Below are 22,621 nucleotides of genomic sequence, written 5' to 3'. Positions count from 1 at the left end.
GCTCTTATGGGCACCTTGTTCACATTGTTGATAACCTGTCTCACACGTTACATACACAAAGTGACTGACTCTTAAGTAGTTATCAGGCTCTCCAGATGAGTTTCCCATTTCATAACTGATAATTCTCTGTAGTGTTTGTAAAATTAGTCTTAATGTATGACTACAGTTACCTCTAATCTGTTCCAAGTGGTTAAATTACAACACGTTTGTATGGTCTTATTATACAGCCTCCCACAACAACAATATATAAATCTTTTTGATTTCTAAGATGTCCACAGCAGCCCTAGTAATTTCAAGAACTCTAGCAGTGCTGAAGTAGGCAAAAGCTACTTCAATTAGAGAAGAGCATTTAGCACTGAAAGCTGTAGTATAACTATACTAAAATAGTCTGGAATGTGTCAAGCAACCAAAAGGTTCAACTTCGATTACATAGGCATTACTACTCCAGGATGAGAGCACAGAGAAAAAGTCAAAGCTACCTACAAAAAACAGTAAGAAATTAAGTTTCAAGAAGTGTCAATATATGAACTGATAAGTTAACAAGTGAAAGTTCATGATTTCCTTGCCTGAGAACCCATGTTTTGTATGCTGTTTAATACACAAAAAAACAAGTTACCAAAGAGCTTTTTTTTATTTCATTTTAAAAAGTTTAGAAGTGACTGCTACCGTGAACTTGTTTGCTACTAGTAAGAATAATCACTTAACTGTTCTAATATTAGTCATTTATTTTTAGCAGAGAGGAGTGCTAGAATGACTTACTAAGATGCATACCATAAGCATGCAGTAAGCAACAAATCACCATTAAGAACCATTAAGTCTTTTTAAAAAAATCACATACTACCCCCCAAAGCAGGGGAAAAAAACAGCTAGGAAATACCTGCCGAAAGGCGCTGGCTGCACACAGAGGCTTACACACGCTGTTTGCTTTGAGCCCAGCTTCCTGGGGATAAAGCGTTCGCCTCTTACCTGCCAAATTATTGAAACTAGCCTAACAAATTGTGCTATAGCCCAAGAAATTTGTGGCTGCCAGCAGGTTACAACTGTGGTGCATAGATTTCTGCCTGCAGACAGGCCAAGTGGCACTAAATCCCCAACTTTGTCGAGGCTGGAAGTCTCTCGCTACCACACCGAAAAGCTCACGAGCAAGGGATCGGGCTTCTTGCTCCCCTCTTCCACAAGGCGTGAGAGAACACAGAGTAACTGGGGAGAAAGTTAGGGTTAAAACGAGTTATTTCTTTAAGGTTGCCTCCTAAAGACCGAGCGTCCTCTGCACCACCGAGCCCCGAGGCGCTGGAGCAGCCTGCGCTAACCACCGCACGTAAAAGTTCGGGCTCTTCCAAAGGACGAGCCAGGATGCTTTAAACCACCAGCCGCCTCCAGCTACACCCCAGATTTTCCACTGCCATCGCTCCGAGGCAGCCCCGAGGATCCCAAAGGCGCCCTCAGGGCCGAGGGAGCACCCGGGGGGGGTTCCCCCCCGAGCCTCCCGCAGGGGGTGGCCGCAGACGGCGGGGGCACGAAGCCCCCCGGGGCTCCCTCCCTCCTTCATCCCCCCCCTTCCCTTCCCGCAGGGGCTCGGCGGGCCCCAGACAAAGGAAGGAAGCGGGGACGAGGAGGAGGAGGAGGAGGAGGCAGCGAGGACGGAGGGCTCACCAGGATGCGCTTGAAGAGGTTGCTCTCCTTGGGCGGCAGCGGCACGGACGGCATGGTGCGGGCGGGCACGGCTCGGCTCGGCTCGGCGCGGCAGGGGGGGGGAGGCGGCCGGGCGGCTGTCGCTACCAGGGAGGGAACCCTGTCTGTCTGTCTGTCAGGAGGAGAGCCCCAACTCGGCGCGGCCCCGGCCCGAGCAGCACCGGCGGCTGCTCCTCAACTCATTGGCCTTGCACCGCCCGCCCCGCCGGCTCCCCTCGGGCGCGGAGCGCGTCCCCCGTGCGCAGCTGCCTGACGCTGCAAAATGGCGGCCGGCCGCCCCGCCGCGCCTGCGCGCCCCGCAGCGGGGGAGGCGGCCGAGGGGCCCCCCGCTGGATGCCCCCCTGCTCCTATCCTCGACGTGCTTGGGGCTTGGGGAGGGAGTATGGGGTTTTTTCTCCCCTTTTCTCCGTCTTGAGGAGGGGAGGGGGGTGTTTGCTCGGAGCTTCGCCCCGAGGGGAGCTACCTGAGGCGAGGAGCTCCTCGGAACCGCCCCGAGGGGAGGAGGGGGAAGGGGGCTGCCGCCCTCCGGGGGTGTAAAAATAACTCCGGCTGGCCCAAGTCCTGAGTCATGGCTATTTCCAAGCCGGGGGCTGTCGAAACTTGGTTGATTTTTAATTCTGCCTTTCTTTTATTTATTATTTTTTTCTTTCAGCGTTTGGCCGTGCGGAGATAAGGCAGAAAAACCTCCTTTGTCTGCTCGCCGCGCCTCCCTCCCCTGCCTCTCAGGCCCTAATAACCCACTTTCAGTGGCCGCTCTCTGGAGAACCAGTTTAAACCGATACTTGTGAGCCACGCTGCCCGAAAGCTTGGGAGGTATTGCTGGAAAGTATCTGTAAGAGCAGAGCTGCGAGGGGCCGAGCGCTCGCTGGGCTCTGGCTGGTATTTAGGGAAACAACAGCAAGCTGGCAGCCAGGCTCCGGGCGAGCAGGGATGTCATCTCCTGCATTAATTCGTGTGGTTTTTTTTCAGCAGTTGATTATGTAAAGTTTCCCCATGCACCATTGTGCATGCTTAGAGCAGTAAGTGTTTATTCATGGCTTGGCTCCTTTGCTGAGGGGAGGTTTTAAGATCTTTTGAAAATAAATTCTCCTCCTTAGTATTCCCAGAAATAGTTCTTAAATGGATCTTTGCAGAAATGGAAAACAAACTGGCAACTATGAGGCCACATGGCGTAGGGTATTTACTTAGAAGGAAGACTGGTTAAACTGTCAAAAGTTGCAACCAATTAAAAAGAGCATTTTATGAGGGGGAAAATTAGGCAGCTTCAATTAGCATCTCTGTTTGTGTAATTACTCTTTAAAAGCAGTAGTTATATTTTAAAAGGTATGTTATAAAAGGATATTAATTCTGTAGTGTTATGGTTATCCACCTACTGTCCCAGGTGGTGAGCATAGTAGATAGGCACAGTAAAGCACGTGTGTGGAAAAAACAATTAAAAGCAATTAGAAAAGCTGTATACTGGACAAGTTTTCTTTGGTTACACGTAAAGTGGGTAACTGACTGTGACAGAAAATACCCAATGTGTCTTTGACCTGCCACAGGCCTTGCTGAAGTTGATGGACATGATAGCTGCCTTCCTTTCAGGCTAAAGGAGGCAACAGGGAAGCGAACGACTTCTTGAAAGAGAGTAACCTGGAAGGCAATCTAACTTGTAGACTACTAGATAGAAAAAAGATATATATATACATATCTAAAGGCTCAGGTAGTTTCCTGAGAAGATAGCAAATGAGAGGAGGTATTAGAGACATACAGCATACAGCGTATGCTTTCGTACTTACTGTTGAGCATCAATTTATGGCCACTTTTTGTGGATGGTGGTTGTTGTAGGCTTTGTTTTGGTTATCTGTTGTGCGGTCTGTAGTTAAGTTTATTTGTCGAAAGGATATCTTTACTGTGTTTATTTCTCACTGGTTTCGTTCTGACATGTTTCTAATGATGTCAGTCACCTGGATCAATGGTAACCAATGTATGCAACTATGTAGTATTTTCCACATGCTGTACTGGATTCACTGTTCTTTTTGGTATATGATGTAGTACTGCTGTTACTCAGTATCTGTTTTTATTTTTTTTCCAAAACATTAGTACTGTTGACAAGGTCAGCACTTCTGCATCATTTTCAGAAGCACGTAGTTAGCACTTGTTAATGCTAGCCTTGACTTTATGACCTCTGGTTTCCTGTCTTACCAAAAGGTATGTTACGCCTTCTGTTGGGTTCAGTGATAAACAGATACATCTCTGAGATGGTCAGGCAAATACTGGGCTGGGTGATCCTTTGGTCTGAAGCATTAAGGTCTTTCTTAGTTGCTAAATGTCTCTGTTTCCTGCTAGTCCAAGAACTAGAAAGAATGCTGTGTGCAAACAGACAAACTGCAAATAAGAGGCAGGGGTTTGATTTGCATTTAGACATGTGTCTGTATTAAAAATCTGTGTTAAAAGCAGCAAGAAAAGAAAAGCAAACAGGCAGTAAAAGAAACCTTTTGTAGACTAGCTGAGAGAGAATAAACACAGAAATGAGCTTTTGGGGGGGGCACAGTGCTGGTTGAAAGTGAGGTTTGGGAGTGCAGTCAAGAAAACTTCTTGTCATTTAATCCTACTGTGCTGGGCCAAACAAAGCTCTTTCTACAGGCTTTGTTAATAAACAGGACTGTATTCAAGACGCGTATGATTCTGTCACCAGTTTTTCCTACAAACAGAAAGAATTCAGAAGTCTGTCAACAAATTATTTGGGTCAAAAGGGGGGAGCAATATTAAAGCGATATATACATTATAGCAAGCTTGTGATTTTTCTGCATTTCTCTCTCTACTCTGTGGCATGGTGTCTGTAGAAGTCGTGGCACAATGCTGGCAGATTGCTAAACCCAGTTAGGGCCCCCGAGCAAAAAAGGGCCTCCGCATGGACATAGACCTGCCTTCAAGCCAAGCACGTTGTAAGGCCTGGAGCATGTTTTGTTTGATGAACCATTTCTTTGCCTCTTGTTTCTAAAGCAATTGGCAGCTTGGGGTTGCCAGATTTTACATTTAAAAGTACAGGACCCCAATGTCCTATTCCATGAAGCCCTACTGCTGTCACTCCACCCTTCTGCCATGGTATCTGAGGAGGGCAGCAGTGCCCTGCCCCAAGCACCCTCCACCCCACAAGCCATGGTCCTCACCAGCTCTGTAGGCAGCTGCTGTGGCCATGCAGGCTTTGAGGCATCCAAGCAAACCGTAAGGGAAGTGACAGCAATGGGATTTCCCATTCTTTATACTCAATTCCCATATTCCATTTCAAAAACATAGGAAATATAGGGAAAGAGTGTATTCTATACACTTTTCAAATGAGATGCGTAGAGTAGGTCCTGTAGTTGATGGTATGTTTGGCAACTGTACTGACAGGGCTGAGTCCAACCTGTGTCTTAGCTGCTGGCTGGTGGGGGTGCTGAGACTTTGTTAGTCTGTACTTTCACACTCAGAGTTAAGGAACTGCCCAGCAAGTGCAATAAAAACTGAATCGTGATCGCTTTTAATCAGAGGGTTTAATGTCATAGCCATTCCTGGCTGCAGTAGAAGCTGATGTGATTTTTCTTGGCCTATCCTCTCCTTTTTAAACCTGTTTTGTAATTCTGAGTGCGTGGTCTGCTTATAACTTTCATGTTCTTATTAGCTTCTTGGTTGCTCTCCCATAGACTACTTTTCCAAGGTTTTTAAGCATTAGATTGTATATTTGGAGTCCCAACGTAAGGATAATTTTATTATTTATCTTCACTGAGGCCTAAGGTATAGTTGAAGAGTGAGGCTTGGTGGGAACAGAGACCGTACTGCGTCTCTCAGGCCTGGGGGAGCTCCTTGGAGATTGCAGGGTGCTGTTTGCTGAGGCTCTTTTGTGAATTCAGTCAGCTTGGGATGGCTCCTGTTTTCTGAGGCAGCCTTTTAGTGTCTGCTTTGCCTCCAGTCCCAGGGGATCGAGCAGAGCCAGAAGCAGCCCTCAGACCTAAACAGGAGGTTAGTTGTCATTCATGTGCTGATGAGATTTGATCCAAATCCCCCATCGGCTCATCTTCAGTCTTTTGGAGTACTCACCTTGCCAAACCTTGTTGATGTTATATGTGCCAAATACCAGATTTAAATTTTTTTTTTTAATCCTGTTGAATGACAGTAGCTGGGAAGAAAGAAACTTAGAACATAGCGTTCTTTAAAGTGTTTACAGCAGAGCTAGATTTGCTGAAATGTAAAAAAGATGGGGGAAGTTACTGAAAAAGCAAACTTTTCAGTGCAAGCTCTACACCTAAGGAAAACATAAAAGTGTCAGGCAGCAGAATTCTTCATCTGAGGCTTGAGTACGTTTTTCTCCTGTACCGTGCGTAGCTTTGAGTAAGTAAATTGGCCTTTTGGGTGATTATAGGTATAAAAAAATAGGTTATGTAAACACTTTTTAACATGTGAATGTAATTAGGGATATAGATAATATTAAACAGATTATGCAGCTATTAAAATGTGCATATACATGCTGTGTTTTGAAACTTACCTTATTAGGAAGCTGCAGCCTATTAGCTGGACAATAATTGGAGTGGTTCTGTTTATTAATATTTTAGAACTGATGTTTGTCTTCTGTAGTGCAGCAATAATTCATTTTAAGTATAATTAATAGCAAGCTCCGACATAAAGTGGGACTCCATGTTGTTTTATGCAAAATTTTCTGAAATCGGTCTCTGAATAACCAGATTTGAAGCCGCCTGTGTTTTCAGGCCGTGTTTTGGGAAAAGGCACGGAAAAGCCCACTTATGTAACGGCTCAGAGCTGGGGAAGCAGAGCCGTCCCCATTTCTTGGTGTGCTTGCCGTTTCAGCCAGCGTTTGCTCAAGTCAGAGCGTGTTACCATGCAACTGTGAAGAAGATACTGAAAATGAAAATACAGAGGTATTTTTAAGATTTATTTTTTTTTTTTTTTTAATTTGGGGGCTGGTATTTCACGAGGCAAAGCGAAGCCTGCCTGCCCTCGCCGAGTTGTTAAAGCGATGCTGGCAAATCTGCGCTCCCAAATCCCGCGATGCCCCTGGCTGCGGGCTGGAGGAGAGGCGGCCAAGCCAGGCTGCCGCTGCCAGCATGCTGGGAGTTGTGTTTTCGAGCAGGCATGCTGGGAGCGAGAGTTTTTTCCGCTTTCCTTCCCGTCCGCAATGCCCTCGTGTTTTGAGGCCGGGTCCGTCCGGCGTCCGTCTTTGCAGATGGTGAGTTTGCGAGCGCATAAATCCTGCGCTGGGTAAGGGGGGCTTGTGCCTGGCTTTTGGGGGGCAGAGGGCTCCTCAGCGTGGCTGTGGGCCCCTGGGGCCTTGAAAGCATGTCTCTGAGGCTCTTACTGAAATACGTGCTGCTGCCGTACCCGTAAATATTCATATGCAGCTCTACAAATGCACTTGCATGGAGCTGATAGCACTTTGATTATTAAAAGTGGTTTCTTAAAGCTCCTAAAACAGTTGTGTTGATAGCTGCCGCTTGACTGGGGCTGAGCTGGTCTTTTTGTTCTTTTAATGAGACAATTACAGTTATCATTTTTGCATACTGGTTCTGATTTGTGATGTGTTTGTGCTGCCCACAGGATAATTTTGTCACATTAAAAAAGTTATTAAAACCAGTTTGAAAAGCGGTTAATAGGTACTGTATGCAACTATGTAAAAGTTTTATGTGGGCTTATTTCTGCACAAATGCAGTGTGACTACATCTCTCTGAAGAGGAAATAGTTTTTTTTTTTTTTAATAACAAAACAAAATTATTCTGAAATTTCTTTCTCAAAGGTTGTTGTCATGCAATTTTTTAGGTTTAGGTGTTTAGGCATTTAAAAACAAGTATTTTGCTTCTGAGAGCTCAGACAGAGCTATACTTTGAATTAGTTATTTGAATGTATTGATTTTTAACTTCACCAGTTAATTCTATTAATGATGTTTACCACCTGACTGGGTGATGATGGGCCACGCTGACTTGGAATAAGTAGGAACAACTCCACTGATATCAGCAAAATCAGGTCTTTAGGAATTAATTCTAGCACATGCCCTCAAGGAACTAAGTCCAGGAGTGCAGACGATGAGTCCAACTTGGGTCTTCTGCCTTGTTCCTGGTGAAGGAAGTATGATGCTTCTGCTACGGCTGTTTTTAGTCACTGAAACAATCCACAAGGGTTATTGTTGGCTTTCTGTAAATTAAAGCAGTCCTTAAAATAGCTGCAGTGAGTTTGGTGGTACCTGCCAGCCTGGGGAAGGTGCAGAAGTAGAATAAAAGTTCTTCCCTCCCTCTCCAGCTCTTCCAGTTCCCGTAGGCAATAAAACAGACATCTGGGTTTTTTATTGTAAAAACAATACCTCTGTTTTTACTGTGTTTTACTATTCCTTTGTTACAGGACAAACAGCTAAGTAGGTAAGGAAAAGTGGTGAGTTGAGTACTTAATGTTGTGGTAATTTGTTAATAAAACACCTGAAGGCGTACAGAAGCTCTTGTCAGCAATAAGTAAAAACTCATTGTATTGGGAAACTGCAGTGTGCTCTTTCAAGGAGATCCTATGGTACAAGTTTCACATGCTCGTATTCTCAGAATCAACTTTTTTGTAGAAGTTGGTAGGCGTAGAGGACTGTGGTCACGGCAGAAATATTAAGGAGTGTTTCTGTATTTGTTAAACCTTTTCTGCGTGTGTAGCCCTAGAATAATAAAGATTTAAATTTAGTCCTCTTGGTAGACCCTTGTATGCCAATTTATAGAACACGGTAATAATTCATAGCATGGTTTCTGATGTTGATGATGTACAATGAAGAAAAAAAGATCTTTCCTGGAGCAGCACTGATCCTGTGTCCTGCAAAACAACGCCAAGTCTATGAGAAAAATAGGGATTGGATTTCAGAGTACCAGCTTCCTACTCATTTTTTTGATAGAAGATATGTGCCACTTATATGTGTCATGGGAAGGAGTACACAGGGATCATATAGCACTGCTCCCGTATCTGACATAATACATACACAGATGAATAATTTCATGAGCATATATTTTAGTCCTACTGACTGACCTTTTGCAAGGTAAGACTTTCTAGCTTAAACTGGGATTGAAACAGGAATAGTTTTGTCCATGATGACTAAATTTGCGTTGGTGTAATCAAGAACAGGATTTGGGCCTGATACAGGTTGGATTTTAATTTTATTTTGTATTTTTTAAGAAAACACTTTCTAGATAATAAAGGTCCATATGTTGTCTACTTCTCATTTCAGGTGGTGGAAGAATAAGGAACAAGATGAAACCTCTCCAAAGTGTCTGGCTTTTCAAGAGCTTGCTTTCCAGTTGCTACTGTCATGGTCAGCTTCACAGTTCTCCTCTTCTTTCTGTTGCAAAGAAGATAGGATATGTGATGGGACTGCGCAGCTGTGGATTTTGGAGGCCAAAATCTTTGTTGGACACAGCTAGATTGACTCTGTCATGTAATGGTTGGTTTAGGAAAAAGCATCAGGATTCGCGAGCACTGTGGAAGCACGAGGCTGTGCAGAAGTATCTGGAGACTCTAAGCAAAGAATACCAGGAGGTCAGTCGTCTGCTCGATGCTGACTCAAAAAACGACTTTGAGCAAAGAACCCTGAGGAGAAGACGTGCTGATCTATCCCGCGTTGCAACTGCGTTTCACGAAATCAAAGAGGCTGAAAGAGAAGTCCAGGAGTTAGAAACCATGTGCAGAGGTAAGGAGAACACATCCACTTACTCATTTCAAAAGAATGGCTTTGCTTGTGATGAACTTAATTGCCTGGCCTTCAAGGAAAGCTTTTAAATAAGTTTAGCCAGGCCCGGTCATGTCCATTCCTGGGAGCTTTCTTGCTTCTAGGGCTTCCTAGATCGAGCCGTTTCCTTTTATTTTTACCTCATCTCTCTTTGATCTGAGGTCTTAATACAGCCAACTTGGGAAAGTAGGAACCATCTGAACTCGCAGGGCTTTGTCTAGCAGAAATAGCTTGGAAATGTTTGGTTTAAGTTTTTTTTTTTTGATAGATCAAAGAGCAATATGAACTGAAGGAAAAAAGACACCTTCAAGCCAAGCATATTTGGTAGATGCAGACTTCATCTGTGTCATTTAAAATGGGATTCCAATTAGCCAGTTCATTGATGTTTATTAAGCAAATTATGTGAACTTTCATCTTCAGGCCCTGAATTCAGCTTCCAATATAAGCAGCAGGAGTTAATGTCTTTGAAGATACTTGAGGAGTCCTACAAGGAATAAAAAATGATGGTTATGGTTATCTAAGAAGCTGCTGCTTTTCAAAACTATTCTACAGTAAAGATTGGGGTAAAAACAGGGGAAAAAAAATATTGACACTGCTTTTGATACCATTCAGGAAAAAGAAAGTATGGGGAGAATTTACAAAATAAGCAGTGGTACAAATTTTGACAAAGAAAAAAAAATGTTGGAAATGTGAGGCAGTGTGTTCAGTAGAAAAGAAAAACGTGGACCATTCTGCTACCCCAACAGATACTAAGATTAGAGACAGTATTTTAATCCCCACCCCTTTTGCTCCTCTTCAGTGGATAAAGAGGAAAAGGAGTGAAGATGAGGGACAAAAATTGATACCTGAAAAAAAAAATATTCTTGGAAGAATGAGAAAGTATTTTAAAAAGTGGAAAACTCCAACTTAGCAAGGCTATTTTTGCATCAAATAAATGTAATGAAGAATTTTGCTAATTCCATAAATTATGATATGGATGAATGGAGTGAGTTAGAGTTGAAAGAAAGAAAAAGCAAGTGAATGAAAGAAAATTACAGCCAAGAAGTTACTTAAATGGAGCCCAATTATACTGTACGCAGTCTGTGTCGTGTGGCTGAGCTAAAACACAGATGGCCCCTTCAGCTGACTGTTCTTTGTGTTGTTTTTAGCTCCATAACTGATCCTCCTCTCTGTCATACCTAAATTCCTCACAACTGCTGTGGGATTGTATCTTTGCAACACTCAATGAAGCAGGAAAATATGATTTCCCAGTCTTTCCCTGGTGACTCACTTCAGAGGGCAGATGAAGTGACTTTGTAAAGGTCAGGTTTGCAGGGAGGTAGGTATGGGATGCCAGTCTTTTCAACCTCAAGCTGGTAGGTTACCCCTAGACCATGCTTCCATCTCTGCTGACAATATTCAGTCTGATCCTGTTATCTAACTAGTCAACAAGGATGGTTTTTGAGCCAGCTAGAAGCCTTTCATTCAGGACTATCTTTTGGTTGGAGTTGTAATATACCGGTAAGGAAATTTACATAGTTCTCGCCTTAAGTGCCAAGGATGTCAAGCTCAACCGTTGATCTGCCATCGTTTATTTAAGGAAAAATACCCACATGGAATGTAAATTAGAAACCATGATATGGAGGAGCTGCTGCTGTCCTTGTCCAGCTGGCCCAACGTCCCAGCCCATTTAGTTCTTAAGGCTGCTGCTGTGGACAGGAGAACAGGAACAAGGCTCTAGACATGCAGAGAGGAAGAGCCCCGAGTCCTACATCTGTCTATTCTTTTCTTGAGGTGTGTAAACCTATATAACCTACTGATAAAACCTATAGGTTTTCCTTCTGATGAGCTGCCAGAGCCACTTCTCAGTTGGTAGAATAGAGGGAATTAAAAGGAAAAGGAGAGGGTGCTCCCTGTTTTGGCATTGTCATTTTTTTCTCTTGACTCACACTTGCTGAGCAGAGGGGAAGGGAATCTCCTTAAGCAAAGCCAGGAATGCGGATGAAGCGGGGTCATCCACATCCTCATGGTCTGAATCCGTAACTCTCACATCTCACCGATCACTTGATTAGCAGGAGACAGAGGGTTAGAAGCCTCTTATTATCATCTTACTTTAATGCTCACCTTAACGAGTTGTCTGCAAATCATTGAATATACATCTGTTTCTGGCCAAGTCTAGAAGCCGACATTTTTGCTGCATGAGAAATTATAATATGGGAAACTGAGGCACTTTTTGTCTCCAGGCATGCTTTTGATATATTTTGTCAAATCTGTTCAAGAATTTACCCCTGGACTGTCAGTCTGTGCCACATATGCGTCAGCTGGGACTAGCATCTGTTTGATGCAGACTTTGAGCCATAACCTAGAGATTCAGAGGTAATATATCTGTTACTCCTTCCGACACCCCTGAAAAATATGACCATTTAGTTAGCAATATGCATCCTGGGTTGGGCTGCCCGTCTTTGATATTTCATGCTGGCAAAATGGAACTGCTTGCACTGCAAGATTTGATGTGCTGTAATGTGTGTCTTTTGTCAGCTGTACTGCAGTTTGCTCTAAGGTAAGTGAAATTGGCTAATATCTGTTCCTGTTGTTGGAATTTAGAGCTAGACAGCAGAGATGAGAAACAACTTCTGGAGCTTGCCTTAGAAGAGAAGGAAACCCTTGATAAAAAAATCAACACGCTGTGCAGAAAGGTGAGCCTGAGGTAAAATTATACAGCTTTGTAAATAAAGATATCCAAAAAATCTTCCTTGTGATCTTACCCATCGACTATGACACTTGCATTTAATGAAACGGAAGTCCAGCTTCTCTCTTTTCCCTGAAAAGACGTGGCAACATTAATTAGTAAGCTTCTGGCAAACGCATCTTAGAAGCTTATTATTTTAGTCAGTTTTGCTTGCTTGCTTGTCTGTCTGTCTGGAGGTGCTGAAGGGGACATAAAGCTCTGGCTGTGCTATTGAGACATGACGTGACATCCTCGTAACTGTTTGTGACAGCGGAGCATACATTCCTGAAAAGGTTTCTGATTGGAACTTTCAGTCTTTCGTTTCCTCTTCAGCTGACAGCAGCCTGTCAGCGGGGACGTTAATTATAAGCAGAGAGGCTGAACAGATTCAGTGGAAGGTTCTGTGTGTGGTCTCATTTCTATGTTCACATTGAGATAATGGGAAATGGGGCCTTCTGAAAAATAAGGTCAATGTTTGTGTAAAAAGCAGCTGAGTTATAGCTAGTAACTTGTGTTCATGGGTAGCTGGGGCTGGGACGGGTGACCTGGCACCTGACTCTTTGGGATCAGCTAGCTTTCCTGTTAGGTGGGCTCAAGCCATGGTGTTTGTGAAGGCTGTCTGTAAGCTGGATTAAAAGGAGATACAGAGTCATGAAAGAGACAGTGACATTCTTTTTTCTTTTTTCTTTTTTTTTCTCTTTTCAGCTTTTCCAGCTTCTAGTGCCAAAGGAAAAATATGATAAAAGTCATGTTATATTAGAAGTGACAGCTGGCAGAACAACTGGAGGTCAGCAAAATCTCCGCAGTAAAGATTACTCCAAAGCTCCGTCCAAATTGTTAAGGCTCTTATGGGTTATTCTGAATGCACTTTTATACTTCAATGGTATAAAGTAACACTTTCTAAAGAAGAGCGTTAATCTGTCTAATGACCACTGTTATGGTTGCAGCTAAATCTAAAAACTGGTGGCTGCCGTATTACGAACTGCTATTTATGTTGTAGCGCCTTTATATTTTTAGGTGACATCTGCCAGCAGTTCACCAAGGAGATGTTTGAGATGTACCAGAACTATGCAGACTATAAATGTTGGACCTTTGATGTTCTGAACTACGCTCCAGCTGAGATAGGTACAGTAGTACTCTTCAGACACTCCATCAAGACAACGAAGTTAAAAGCTGGGTTTCTCTGCTCTGTTTGTCACACGTTATTTGCCTCTATAGGTGGGCTGCATCACGCGGCCGCTCATATTTCAGGAGATGATGTCTACAGGCATCTGAAATACGAAGGAGGGACTCATCGGGTCCAGCGAATCCCCGAGACGGGCCTGTCGTCGAGAATGCAGCGCATTCATACCGGGACGATGTCGGTCATTGTCCTCCCGCAGCCAGAGGAGGTAAAGTAACTGCTAATCAGGGCAGCAAGGTGTATCCCTGCTCATCCACGTAGGCATCGGAGTAGGTGCTGTTTAAAACCACGTTACTGTTAGTGGTTTGGGATTTTATTGATACCCAAGTGCTTTGTGTGCATCCCAGGAAATGAACCACAATTCTGTGACTCTGGAAGGTTCAATCCTTGCTTCTGTACCTTACGTGTTTGAACGGCTCACCAGAAGCAACTTCCCAGATACTTGCTATTGCCTGAAGTGGCAAGTAGATCACTGATCAGTTCAGTGACTGTTCCGGCCTCGGCGCTCACAAATCTCACTAGTTAGCAGTAAGCCAATTTTAAATTATGTCTTATATTGAGACGGGGAATATGTCCAAGAAAATATTCAGTGTTGCATAGTAATAAGTTTCAGCAAGTCTTTTAATTCTTTTTTGGTTCATTTAAATTATTTGTGTCGTTCTCTGTTAAATCAGGGGCAGTATGCTCTGAATTTGAATGAGCGTGTTGGTTAGTCTTCGAGTTTTCACTGATACCAGCTGTTCTCGCTTAAAGCAGCAATTTACGCTGAAGATAATCAAAAACAAATCTTGAAGGCTTTCCCTGCAAGTTCTCCTGCTTCCCTGTAATGCTTTCCTCGCAACATTGATCAGATCTGAAAGTTCCTTTCCTGTCCACTGAGCTCAAGCTTGGTCCAGGTCGTGGGCTCATACTTGCAGTGCTGCAGTCCTTGCCTGGATCTGGGTACACCCACCTTTTCCTCAGTTAGATGTTTTTAAACACCATTGCAAAAATCATTCAGGCTTGACTCACTGAACAAGATCCTTGAGCTGCTACTTAGAAGTAATTTTGATGATTTGCTTAGTTCTCGGTCTCCCTGCCAAACCTGGTGGTTTAACGAAAAGTTGCTGATTTTAGTTTGTTTCCCACACAGACATACCTTGTTTTCGGAAGGACCTGGAGTAAGAGATGGAAAAAATAAGTGGAGTACTTAAAGAGTTGCTTTGCAGAGATACTTGCTGTTAGGGTTTTTTAAGTATAATAATTATAGCTCTTACTTAGGAACAGTTATAAAAGAACAGGTTTTTGAGAAGTGATTCTTTTTTTTACACCATGTATCATTGTAAAAGATGTTCAAAATATTTTAGGAGGAGCAGAAAGTAGTAATTTTCTTTGATTCTAGGTTGACGTTAAAGTAGATCCCAGAGATTTGCGTGTAGACACATTCAGGGCCAAAGGAGCAGGGGGGCAGCACGTTAACAAAACTGACAGCGCTGTGAGAATCGTACACCTTCCCACAGGCAAGTCTGGCTGCATTTCCTTCTAATCACCCTAAATCTTTATCCTGAATTGAAAGCTTTCGATGCTGCAAATTACCTCTTACAGTGAGTTTGCCGGGTTGGGCCTTATATCAAAAAAGGCAGTAGCCCCTTCTTGGTCTGCCCATCTTCTAGCAAGGAAACGTGAGAAGAAGAATATGTACTAGTGGAACAACGGTCACCGTGTTGCTGTTCTGCCAGTTTTGTCTTCAGATGGGTTGCTTAATGAATACGCTGTCTGTGAAGGATGAAAGAATAAATGGAGGGTGACAGGGATGGGATGGGAGATGTAAATAATTTCTGCTGACTGCTTCAGGAGTAATAGTCATTGGCAGCCTCGCTGCGACCTGTGTAATTACGAGACTGAGAAAAAAAGGAGAGTTGAAGATTTTCATTGAGTACTTGTTAATGCTGTTAGATGTGGAATAGGAAAGAAAGCTTGTACTGATGGGAAGTTACTGTATATGGTGAACCACTCTGTCTTTGTTAGGATTTGTTTGTATTGAAATTCAGTGGGTTTGTGTTCATCCAGATACGGAATCTCTTAATGCACAAGAAATTCCAGTAGCAACCTGAAAACAGCTGTTCTGTGTATGCCTTTTTACTTCAGAAATCTAATGTGAAATAAAAACAAATACTAGTTTTCTTGTGAAGATCTTTATTTGTTATTCCTAATTCAGTTTATGACTCTCCAGTGTGACTTTGACACCCTTTTCTGCTCGAATAACGAACTTTCCAGTCTCTGTGAGCTTATGTAGACTAAGACTTTCAAATCCTGCATTTCATTTTTTCTCAGCGTGCTTCTGTAGACTCTACAAATTACATTTTTAACATGCGATAGCTAGCTGGAGAAAATCTGTTTTCTGGAGGCAATGTCAGAAACTTGTTTGCTTCATGAAAGTTTACAATATCCCTACCCTTTCTGTAGCACCCAAACAAAGAAGCTCCTGGTGCAGTTGTGAAGAATTAAAAAAGTTACATATGGTTTTGGGCAGTGTGCTAAAATGACTTTTTACCCTACAGTTGAAAGGCCCTACAAACCAGCACTGTAGAAGGTTTCAGTTGCCAAATGTGTTAAAATTAATTTAGCTCGCTTGTTCTTTGTTATAATAGGCTTTTGATCTGTGCTCTCTTGAATTCTTCTGTAAAGGACTAGTAGTAGAGTGCCAGCAGGAGCGATCACAGCTGAAGAACAAGGAAATAGCTCTGCAAATGCTGAGAGCTAAATTGTACCAGCAGATCATTGAAAAACAACTAAGTCAAGAGCAGAGTGCCAGAAAACTGCAGGTGAGGAAATGTGATTGATGGAACTTGGAGAAGGTGCTGTGTTGTAGATTTGTTTCCGATCTCTTTGAGTGGCAGTGACAGAGCACGTGAGTGTGTGTCTGGCCGGGTGTGCTTACAAAGGAGAATCTTGTGTGTTAAAGTGGGAAGTGCTTTAAAACTGGAACTCTGATTTTCACTTCTCCTAGTTCAACCCTAATGTAGACTTCTCAGGTAATGAAAAAGAGCCATAGACTATAGCTGGAAAGAAACAAATCGTAAGACTGCAGCTGGAATTATCTGAATGATCTGAACTCACTCAACATTGTGAACTGAATCCCCCTCTTAAGGCTGCAGTTACACAATCAGAGCAGTAGTACGGAGTTATTCTCAGTGAAAATGGGGATCGAAAGTTCTTGGAGTTGTATTTTAACCTGTTCCTAAAACACAATATTTGACGAGATCATACAGAGCTTTTGAGAGTAACAAGTATGTAAACAAGCCCGCCAATTCACAGTTACATAAAAGTTTATTTGCAATTTTTTAGGTAGCCCTTAAAAGAAGAAATGATTTTCATAAAAGAGTTACCTCAAGTTATGCTGCAAAGTGTACTTTTCTCTTAAGTGTGCTAACATTCTTTTCCCATTCCTTGAGTATTTTGCTGTTTGCGGTGCAAACTTCAACAGTGATCAAAAAGAATAAAAATACTTCACAATAACAGAATTCTTCAGTGCTCCGAAGTTTCCAGCTATTTAATCACTAATTTCAGATTGCATTTAAATGTATTGTTCCTGCAGATTATTAACTCAGTCGTTGTAATCAGTGAGCCATTTATCTTTTGTTAATAACTTCAGCTTGAGAGTTTTCAAAGCTGTATAAAGGACTTTAGATTTACATTTATTATATATTTACATACTATAGAAAATCAGGCAAAAGTAAATTACCTTTCCTAATAGTTCAGAATAGATCAAAAAAAATCCTTGTTTTGAAATATAAATGTGGGTGCGGGTAGAATTTTCCAAACAAAAAAAACAAACAAAATCTAAGCAGATACTGATCTCTCTGAGCAGTTTTTGTCGTGTAATTCTCCATTTCAATAAAGCATTTAACCACACAACAAAGCTATGTTGAGTTCAGTTTTAAAGCTTTTAGAATTGTTTGCGCTCCTGCACGTCACCACTAGAGGACTCCTCTCCGTATTAATTTACTCTTTGGGTGTTGATTTCTGACAGCCAGATGTTAGTGGAACTGCTTTGCCACCCTTCTGTGTAGTAAACGTTGACTTATTAATGGTGCCTAATCGTTATCTTTTGTGGGAATACAACCCCCCTCAAAATCAAAAATACCGTGTTACATTTTTGGACTAATGCCATGTGTAGACACCTTTTGCCTTACGTGACTTTTGAGACTGGTGTCATTTCCACAGTTACAGAGCTAGGACAGAAATGGTATACTGCAGGATGTTAAAACTTGGTCTGGTACAGAATAGCAAATAAAACATTGTGGAATTACTAAACTGTATTAAAAATATATATATCCATTTAAAAAATATATATATATATACACATATATATCCTAAATCAGTGACTACTAGGTTTGTAGGTGTAACAGGCTAATCAATTTAAGTTTATTCTAGCTATGCTGATGTAGAGTGGTTTTAGATTTTTAAAAAACAATATATATATATATATTTTTTTTTATTATTTTTTTTTATTGCTACAGTTGGGAACGAGAGCCCAGTCAGAGAGAATTCGTACTTACAACTTCACCCAGGACAGAGTGACCGACCACAGGATCTCGCATGATGCACGCAATATCAAGGTGACGGTTGCTTATCGGAGTTTTAAAACTGAGACTTACCTGTATCTTGTGAGGAAAAATGTAACCTTGTGAAAACAATTTGAAATATATGAGGAAGTCACATGGCCAGTTGTTCTCTGACAGAACGTGATAGATTCAAGAAGTTCACACTCTTCTGCCTCGGTGATGTAGGGTAGTGTTAAAGATGACTTGCACAGGAAATAGCTAGCTGACCTAGTTCTCTGTGTCTTTTTCTCCTACTATATGAACAAAAAAAGATCAAGCATGGATTCCTCCTTAGCGAACTTGGTGAGTCCCTTCGCCAAACTGGGCAAGTAAAACTTGAGATTCTTGAAGCTTACTGTAGCCAAAAGAAAAACCTGACAAGACAGACTTTTTTTAGTTGTCAATCTATTAGCTTAATCCTCCTCCTAATGCTAGAGTGAATAAAGGGAAAAAATAAACAAACAAACAAACAAAAACACCTTTTCTTTATGTTTGCCTTGCAAGCCACAGTTAAAAGCAACTGAAACGGAATACTTCTACTGTAAGATTACCTGATATTTCTGAATAAATATCTCCATATAGTTTGATTCATATTTATTGCTTTGTTAACAGGTATTTAAACAAATACCTAATAGTGCATTTTTGTCTAATAAATTTATGGGCAATGCTTTGAACTTCAGGACGAAATTTAGGATGACCCTTTATTATTTTGTCTTAGGCATCCAGTTTACTTTAACTGCTGTTGCATAAAAAGCCACACTTTTAAACTGTACCCACAGATGTCCAGGGTTACTTCAGAGAACACAGGGCATACTGAATAAGGAATGGTTCATATTTAATGGGGTGGGGAAGAGCTATAGAGGTATCAGGTTGGAAGAGAATGGTAAGAAGTTCCACAACTGTATAAATACTAGTTTTGTTAGTCTAGCTTTTCACATAGTTTGGGGAACTTATTACTTTTTCTGAGTAAAATTGGAACTATAACCTGTCTAACAAAAGTTAGTTAAGCTTTGTTTGTGTAAAAAAAAAAAAAAAAAAGTCATTCTTCGCATGAAACGAATATTTAAATTGTGTCCTTCTACTCCTAATTGTTCTTGCTGGATGACTTTTTATGTAAATGCTTAGGTTACAAGAAAGCACAGCAAGAAGGCACCGATACCTCTTCTGTTGTTGCCAGGGTCAGTGTGCCTTCACACAAAGTCCCACTGCTGTGCACTGTGCCACGGTGCTCTCGCACAGGGGATTCATGAAGTTGGGCAAGTGGAAGTGCTACGATAAGACACCAGGCAGAGGGCATTCCCAGAGCTCCTCTTCTAGTAGTCACCATTTCAGAATAACACTGATGTATGCTCAGTAATGCTTTTGTCTGTTGTTGTTTTTTCATAGGAAATTCTAAGCGGGAAAGAAGAACTGGATAAGCTAATAAACAGGCTACTGGAGTTCGCAGAGATGGAAGCTCTCACCGAATATCTAGAAAATTTGCAGTCTGTGGAAGGAGGAGGCTGCTGAAGACATTGTATAGACTTAAAGCAGAAATGCGTTCGGTAGCAAAATAAAATGGACACATTTGTTAGATGACTGATTAAAATCTACGCCTCTTTTTCAATGTGTGCTATTACTCTTTTTTTATATATATATTGGCACAAATGAACTTAACGGGTTGAATTTACTACAGCTCCCCTAGCAGAAAAGAACAGGCTTTGAGCACTGCTTGTTCTGGGGACGGGAGATGTTCCTGTCTAGGTGAAAGATCTGAAGCTCCCCTCTCTTGGTCTAGAATCTGGCCTCATGAGTAATACTTATTTTTATCAGTTTTATCCTCTGACAGAGGGAACTTCCTAAATGTAGCCCTTTCTAAATAACTCTGTATTATGATATACTACTTTTGTAGAAAAGCAAAGGAAGCAATCTTGGACGAGAGGCCAGCATCCTGAGAGCTGTACCTGTCAGCCTTCTTGGTTCAGCTGAGGGTGGGTCTGGACCACATGCTGTGGCGGAGCGTAAAAGTACTTGTTCCAGTTTCACGTTGAGTTGACAAGGTTCTGGAAGGAGTTTAGCAATGATAACAGGCAGCATCCTCCTCCTTGACAGAAAATGAGCTGACAGTGTAGATGTATTTTAGCAGACGAGGTAGGTCTGGAATTCAGTTTCTGCCTTGATGTCTTCTTTGGGAATGTGTGCCTGTCTCTGAGGGCAAGCCAGATAGCTGTAGAGCACAGCTTTAACAGGACTTGCATTCATGTTTTCCCCTAAGCCCATATTGTGCAATATACTTACACGCACTTGTGCGTAGGCAGTCAGTAGTCAGACGCAGAGACTGAGGAACACTCAGATGTTTAACGTTACATAGAAATATACAAGTGCACTGCTGAGCTGGGCTGACTTGCTAGATCAATGCGTTTGCTTTTTATCCCGCTCTTCCCAAACCGTGCTATGGAACTGCTCTGCACTGTCTTGTGAATGTGAAGAGTCCATTAATTGTCATGATTTAAACTGCACGTCGTGGTTGGTTTACGTCTGCACATTTATTTCCTAATCATAAATGATACAGGACTGAGAAAATAGAAGTTGTTTTGAGAAAAGAAATTTCAATACTGAATTCTAACCTGTGTCGTTAAACAACAATTTACACTATTCAGACAGAGTAGAAACTATATAAATATATATATACTAAAATATGTAGATTAAACTTTATTCAGACAGAAAGCAGGGAAAGTACTCGGTTTCTCAGTTATGGAACTATTCTTCAATTCTCGGGGTTTTGCACATTCTTATCAGCAAGTCTCACTTGAGAATTTTTTGAATTGCTTCCACCACTTTTAATTACAAACGTTTTTAGTTTTTATTTTTTAATTTATAGTTCTGTAAATCAATCAATAAACCTACTATCATGTGACTTAGAGTCATTTGCACATTTGAACTTTGGCATTGCGGTAAGCAGCTGAGTGAAAAATACCTCCAGGAAGGCAGGCAGCTCAGCTTGCACCTATGCAGTGCTGACAGACTGGTACTAACTGATGGGATTAGCTGCAGTAGGAGAGTTTACGTGTTTAGCCAATTAACGTGCTCCTTTAGCTCACTTTCATGGTGCACACCAATTTATTTTATTATATACGTTGAACGATCTTAGAAACTTCTTATAAACTAAGCATTTTAAATAATCAGATTCTAATTCCAGAATTAGGTGATGGTTATGAAGCTCTTTACTATGAAAAATACTATTGAAACACTAAAATAAATAAATAAAGCCTCACTTAAGTAACCGAAAGAAAGAGAGTGATGTTCTGACTGTGGGACCTTAGGGGTATTTGCGACCAAGGTCCCTCATTTTCCGCAGCCTGTCTTTGGTGGTGCTGGTGGTTTTGTGCTCAGGGAAAGGGGAAAGCAGAAGAGAGCTCCCCTCCGAAACCACATTTTTTGATGCCCCCAGTGCAGGCATTGAAATTCAGTACCTAAACCCTTTCTTCCAGGCTGTTCCAGTGTATCCTGAAGGATCTTTTTCTTATTAAGGGCATCCCTCAATTGCTCACACCTGTACCCAAAATGCCCTAAAGCTCAGTCCCGACAGAGACACTCACACAGAGCAGACCCACTTCTCCTGGAGGTCACTGGTGCACTGTTCTGTCCTACTAAAACCAGATCGGTTTGCTCTTCCTCATTGACAAAGTATTATTTCAAGCTATGTTTCCCCCTAGCTTACAGGATATCTGAAACCATACGGTACTCTACTAGTTCTTGCACCCCGGTCTTTTCTGTAGGATGTAAAAGCTGCTGAGATAAATGGCAGAAGTACCTCCCCTGCATTACTCGTGCATCTGAAGACGAGCAATTAATAAGGTATTTCTGCACTTACAAGTTTGTGAGCTGTACTGAACCACGTACATATGCCTTGATCCACCCCTCACCTACAAGGAAGCATAAGTCACATAGGCTCTGTAGGCTCTATCCCATAGGACTGTTCCTCTCTGAAGGTTATCCTCCCCTCTGCAGCCTAGGTGCTATTTTTGCTGTTGTTTTGGCATTTTTCAGCGTAAGATTTTTTTAAGGCAAGGGTGTCATTTTTACGCCTTTTTCTTTTTGAATGCTAGCGTAATATAAACAAATTACCTTCTCTCGAGCAAGAAGTATTTCAGTTTTACTCCCAAAAATAACACCGCAAGGAAACAGCAGCTGTGCTAACATAACTATTTGTTATATGATTATATATTCTCATTAGGTTAAGAAACATGGTTGTTTCCACTCAGGCTCTTGCACAATTCACCTGTCTGTAACGTTAGACAAAACACTAAGGGGCAATGTCAAAGCAGCAAAGGCATTCTTTCTGGTTCCCCAAATCCCTAAGCGTGGTTTTATACGTCAGGCTTTACCACCTTTTCCTACAGCTTTATTTTAAATCAGGAGCTGTAAGAATTGACTGCTGCTTTGAAACACTTCCTGGCAGATGGATACAAACAATTCACAAATAAACGGCAGCAGCTGAAGAACTGTTTGTGTTTGTTTTGCTTTTTACCTATTGAGCTTTATTTGGCATTTCTAATGTAGGTTCCACTTGGATATTTGGAAAACGTCTTTAACACAGCTGTCAAAATGGCAAGGAGAAAAAGTAGAAGTTTCCAAATGGAAATGATAATAGTTGCCATTACTACCCCATGCCTGGAGTTCTGTTTCAGACATCGTTTTCCAAAACCAGCTGCAATTCAGGCCCCTGAGACCTCCAGCACCAGCTACATCAA

The 22,621-nt window shown here is 41.8% G+C and overlaps 2 protein-coding genes across 11 annotated transcripts in view; one reads left to right on the top strand and one right to left on the bottom strand.

Annotated features, from left to right (window-relative positions):
• The window catches only part of NAA16 (N-alpha-acetyltransferase 16, NatA auxiliary subunit), a 64,864-nt gene extending 62,880 nt beyond the window's left edge, over nt 1-1,984 (bottom strand). For 2 of the 4 annotated variants that reach the window (XM_050711587.1, XM_035553316.2), the window contains exon 1: nt 1,654-1,984. In XM_050711587.1, the coding sequence (XP_050567544.1) occupies nt 1,654-1,707 (54 nt within the window). In that variant the 5' untranslated portion in view covers nt 1,708-1,984. The remainder of the gene's footprint in view (nt 1-1,653) is intronic. The other 2 variants (XM_050711591.1, XM_035553317.2) reach the window with 1 other exon arrangement.
• Nucleotides 1,617-19,494, top strand: MTRF1 (mitochondrial translation release factor 1). Of its 7 annotated transcripts, none has more exons than XM_050711616.1 (11): nt 1,617-1,708; nt 2,345-2,505; nt 8,915-9,373; nt 11,996-12,087; nt 12,825-12,906; nt 13,137-13,244; nt 13,338-13,510; nt 14,684-14,801; nt 15,970-16,106; nt 17,805-17,903; nt 18,161-18,343. In XM_050711616.1, the coding sequence occupies exons 3-11, from the start codon at nt 8,938-8,940 to the stop codon at nt 18,326-18,328; spliced, it is 1,413 nt and encodes a 470-aa protein (XP_050567573.1). In that variant the 5' UTR covers nt 1,617-1,708; nt 2,345-2,505; nt 8,915-8,937; the 3' UTR covers nt 18,329-18,343. The 7 variants fall into 7 exon arrangements, with proteins under 7 accessions (XP_050567573.1, XP_050567565.1, XP_050567572.1 ...); XM_050711615.1 differs by lacking the exon at nt 1,617-1,708 and adding an exon at nt 2,002-2,072; XM_050711608.1 differs by lacking the exon at nt 2,345-2,505 and having other exon boundaries at nt 1,626-1,708.
• Nucleotides 19,495-22,621: the final 3,127 nt, after the last annotated feature.

This window comes from Cygnus atratus, chromosome 1, assembly GCF_013377495.2.
Source record: "Cygnus atratus isolate AKBS03 ecotype Queensland, Australia chromosome 1, CAtr_DNAZoo_HiC_assembly, whole genome shotgun sequence".
NCBI classification, from domain to species: Eukaryota; Metazoa; Chordata; class Aves; order Anseriformes; family Anatidae; genus Cygnus; species Cygnus atratus.
The sequence above is the reverse complement of the archived record's forward strand: the minus strand, read 5'-3'. Positions and strand labels throughout refer to the sequence as shown.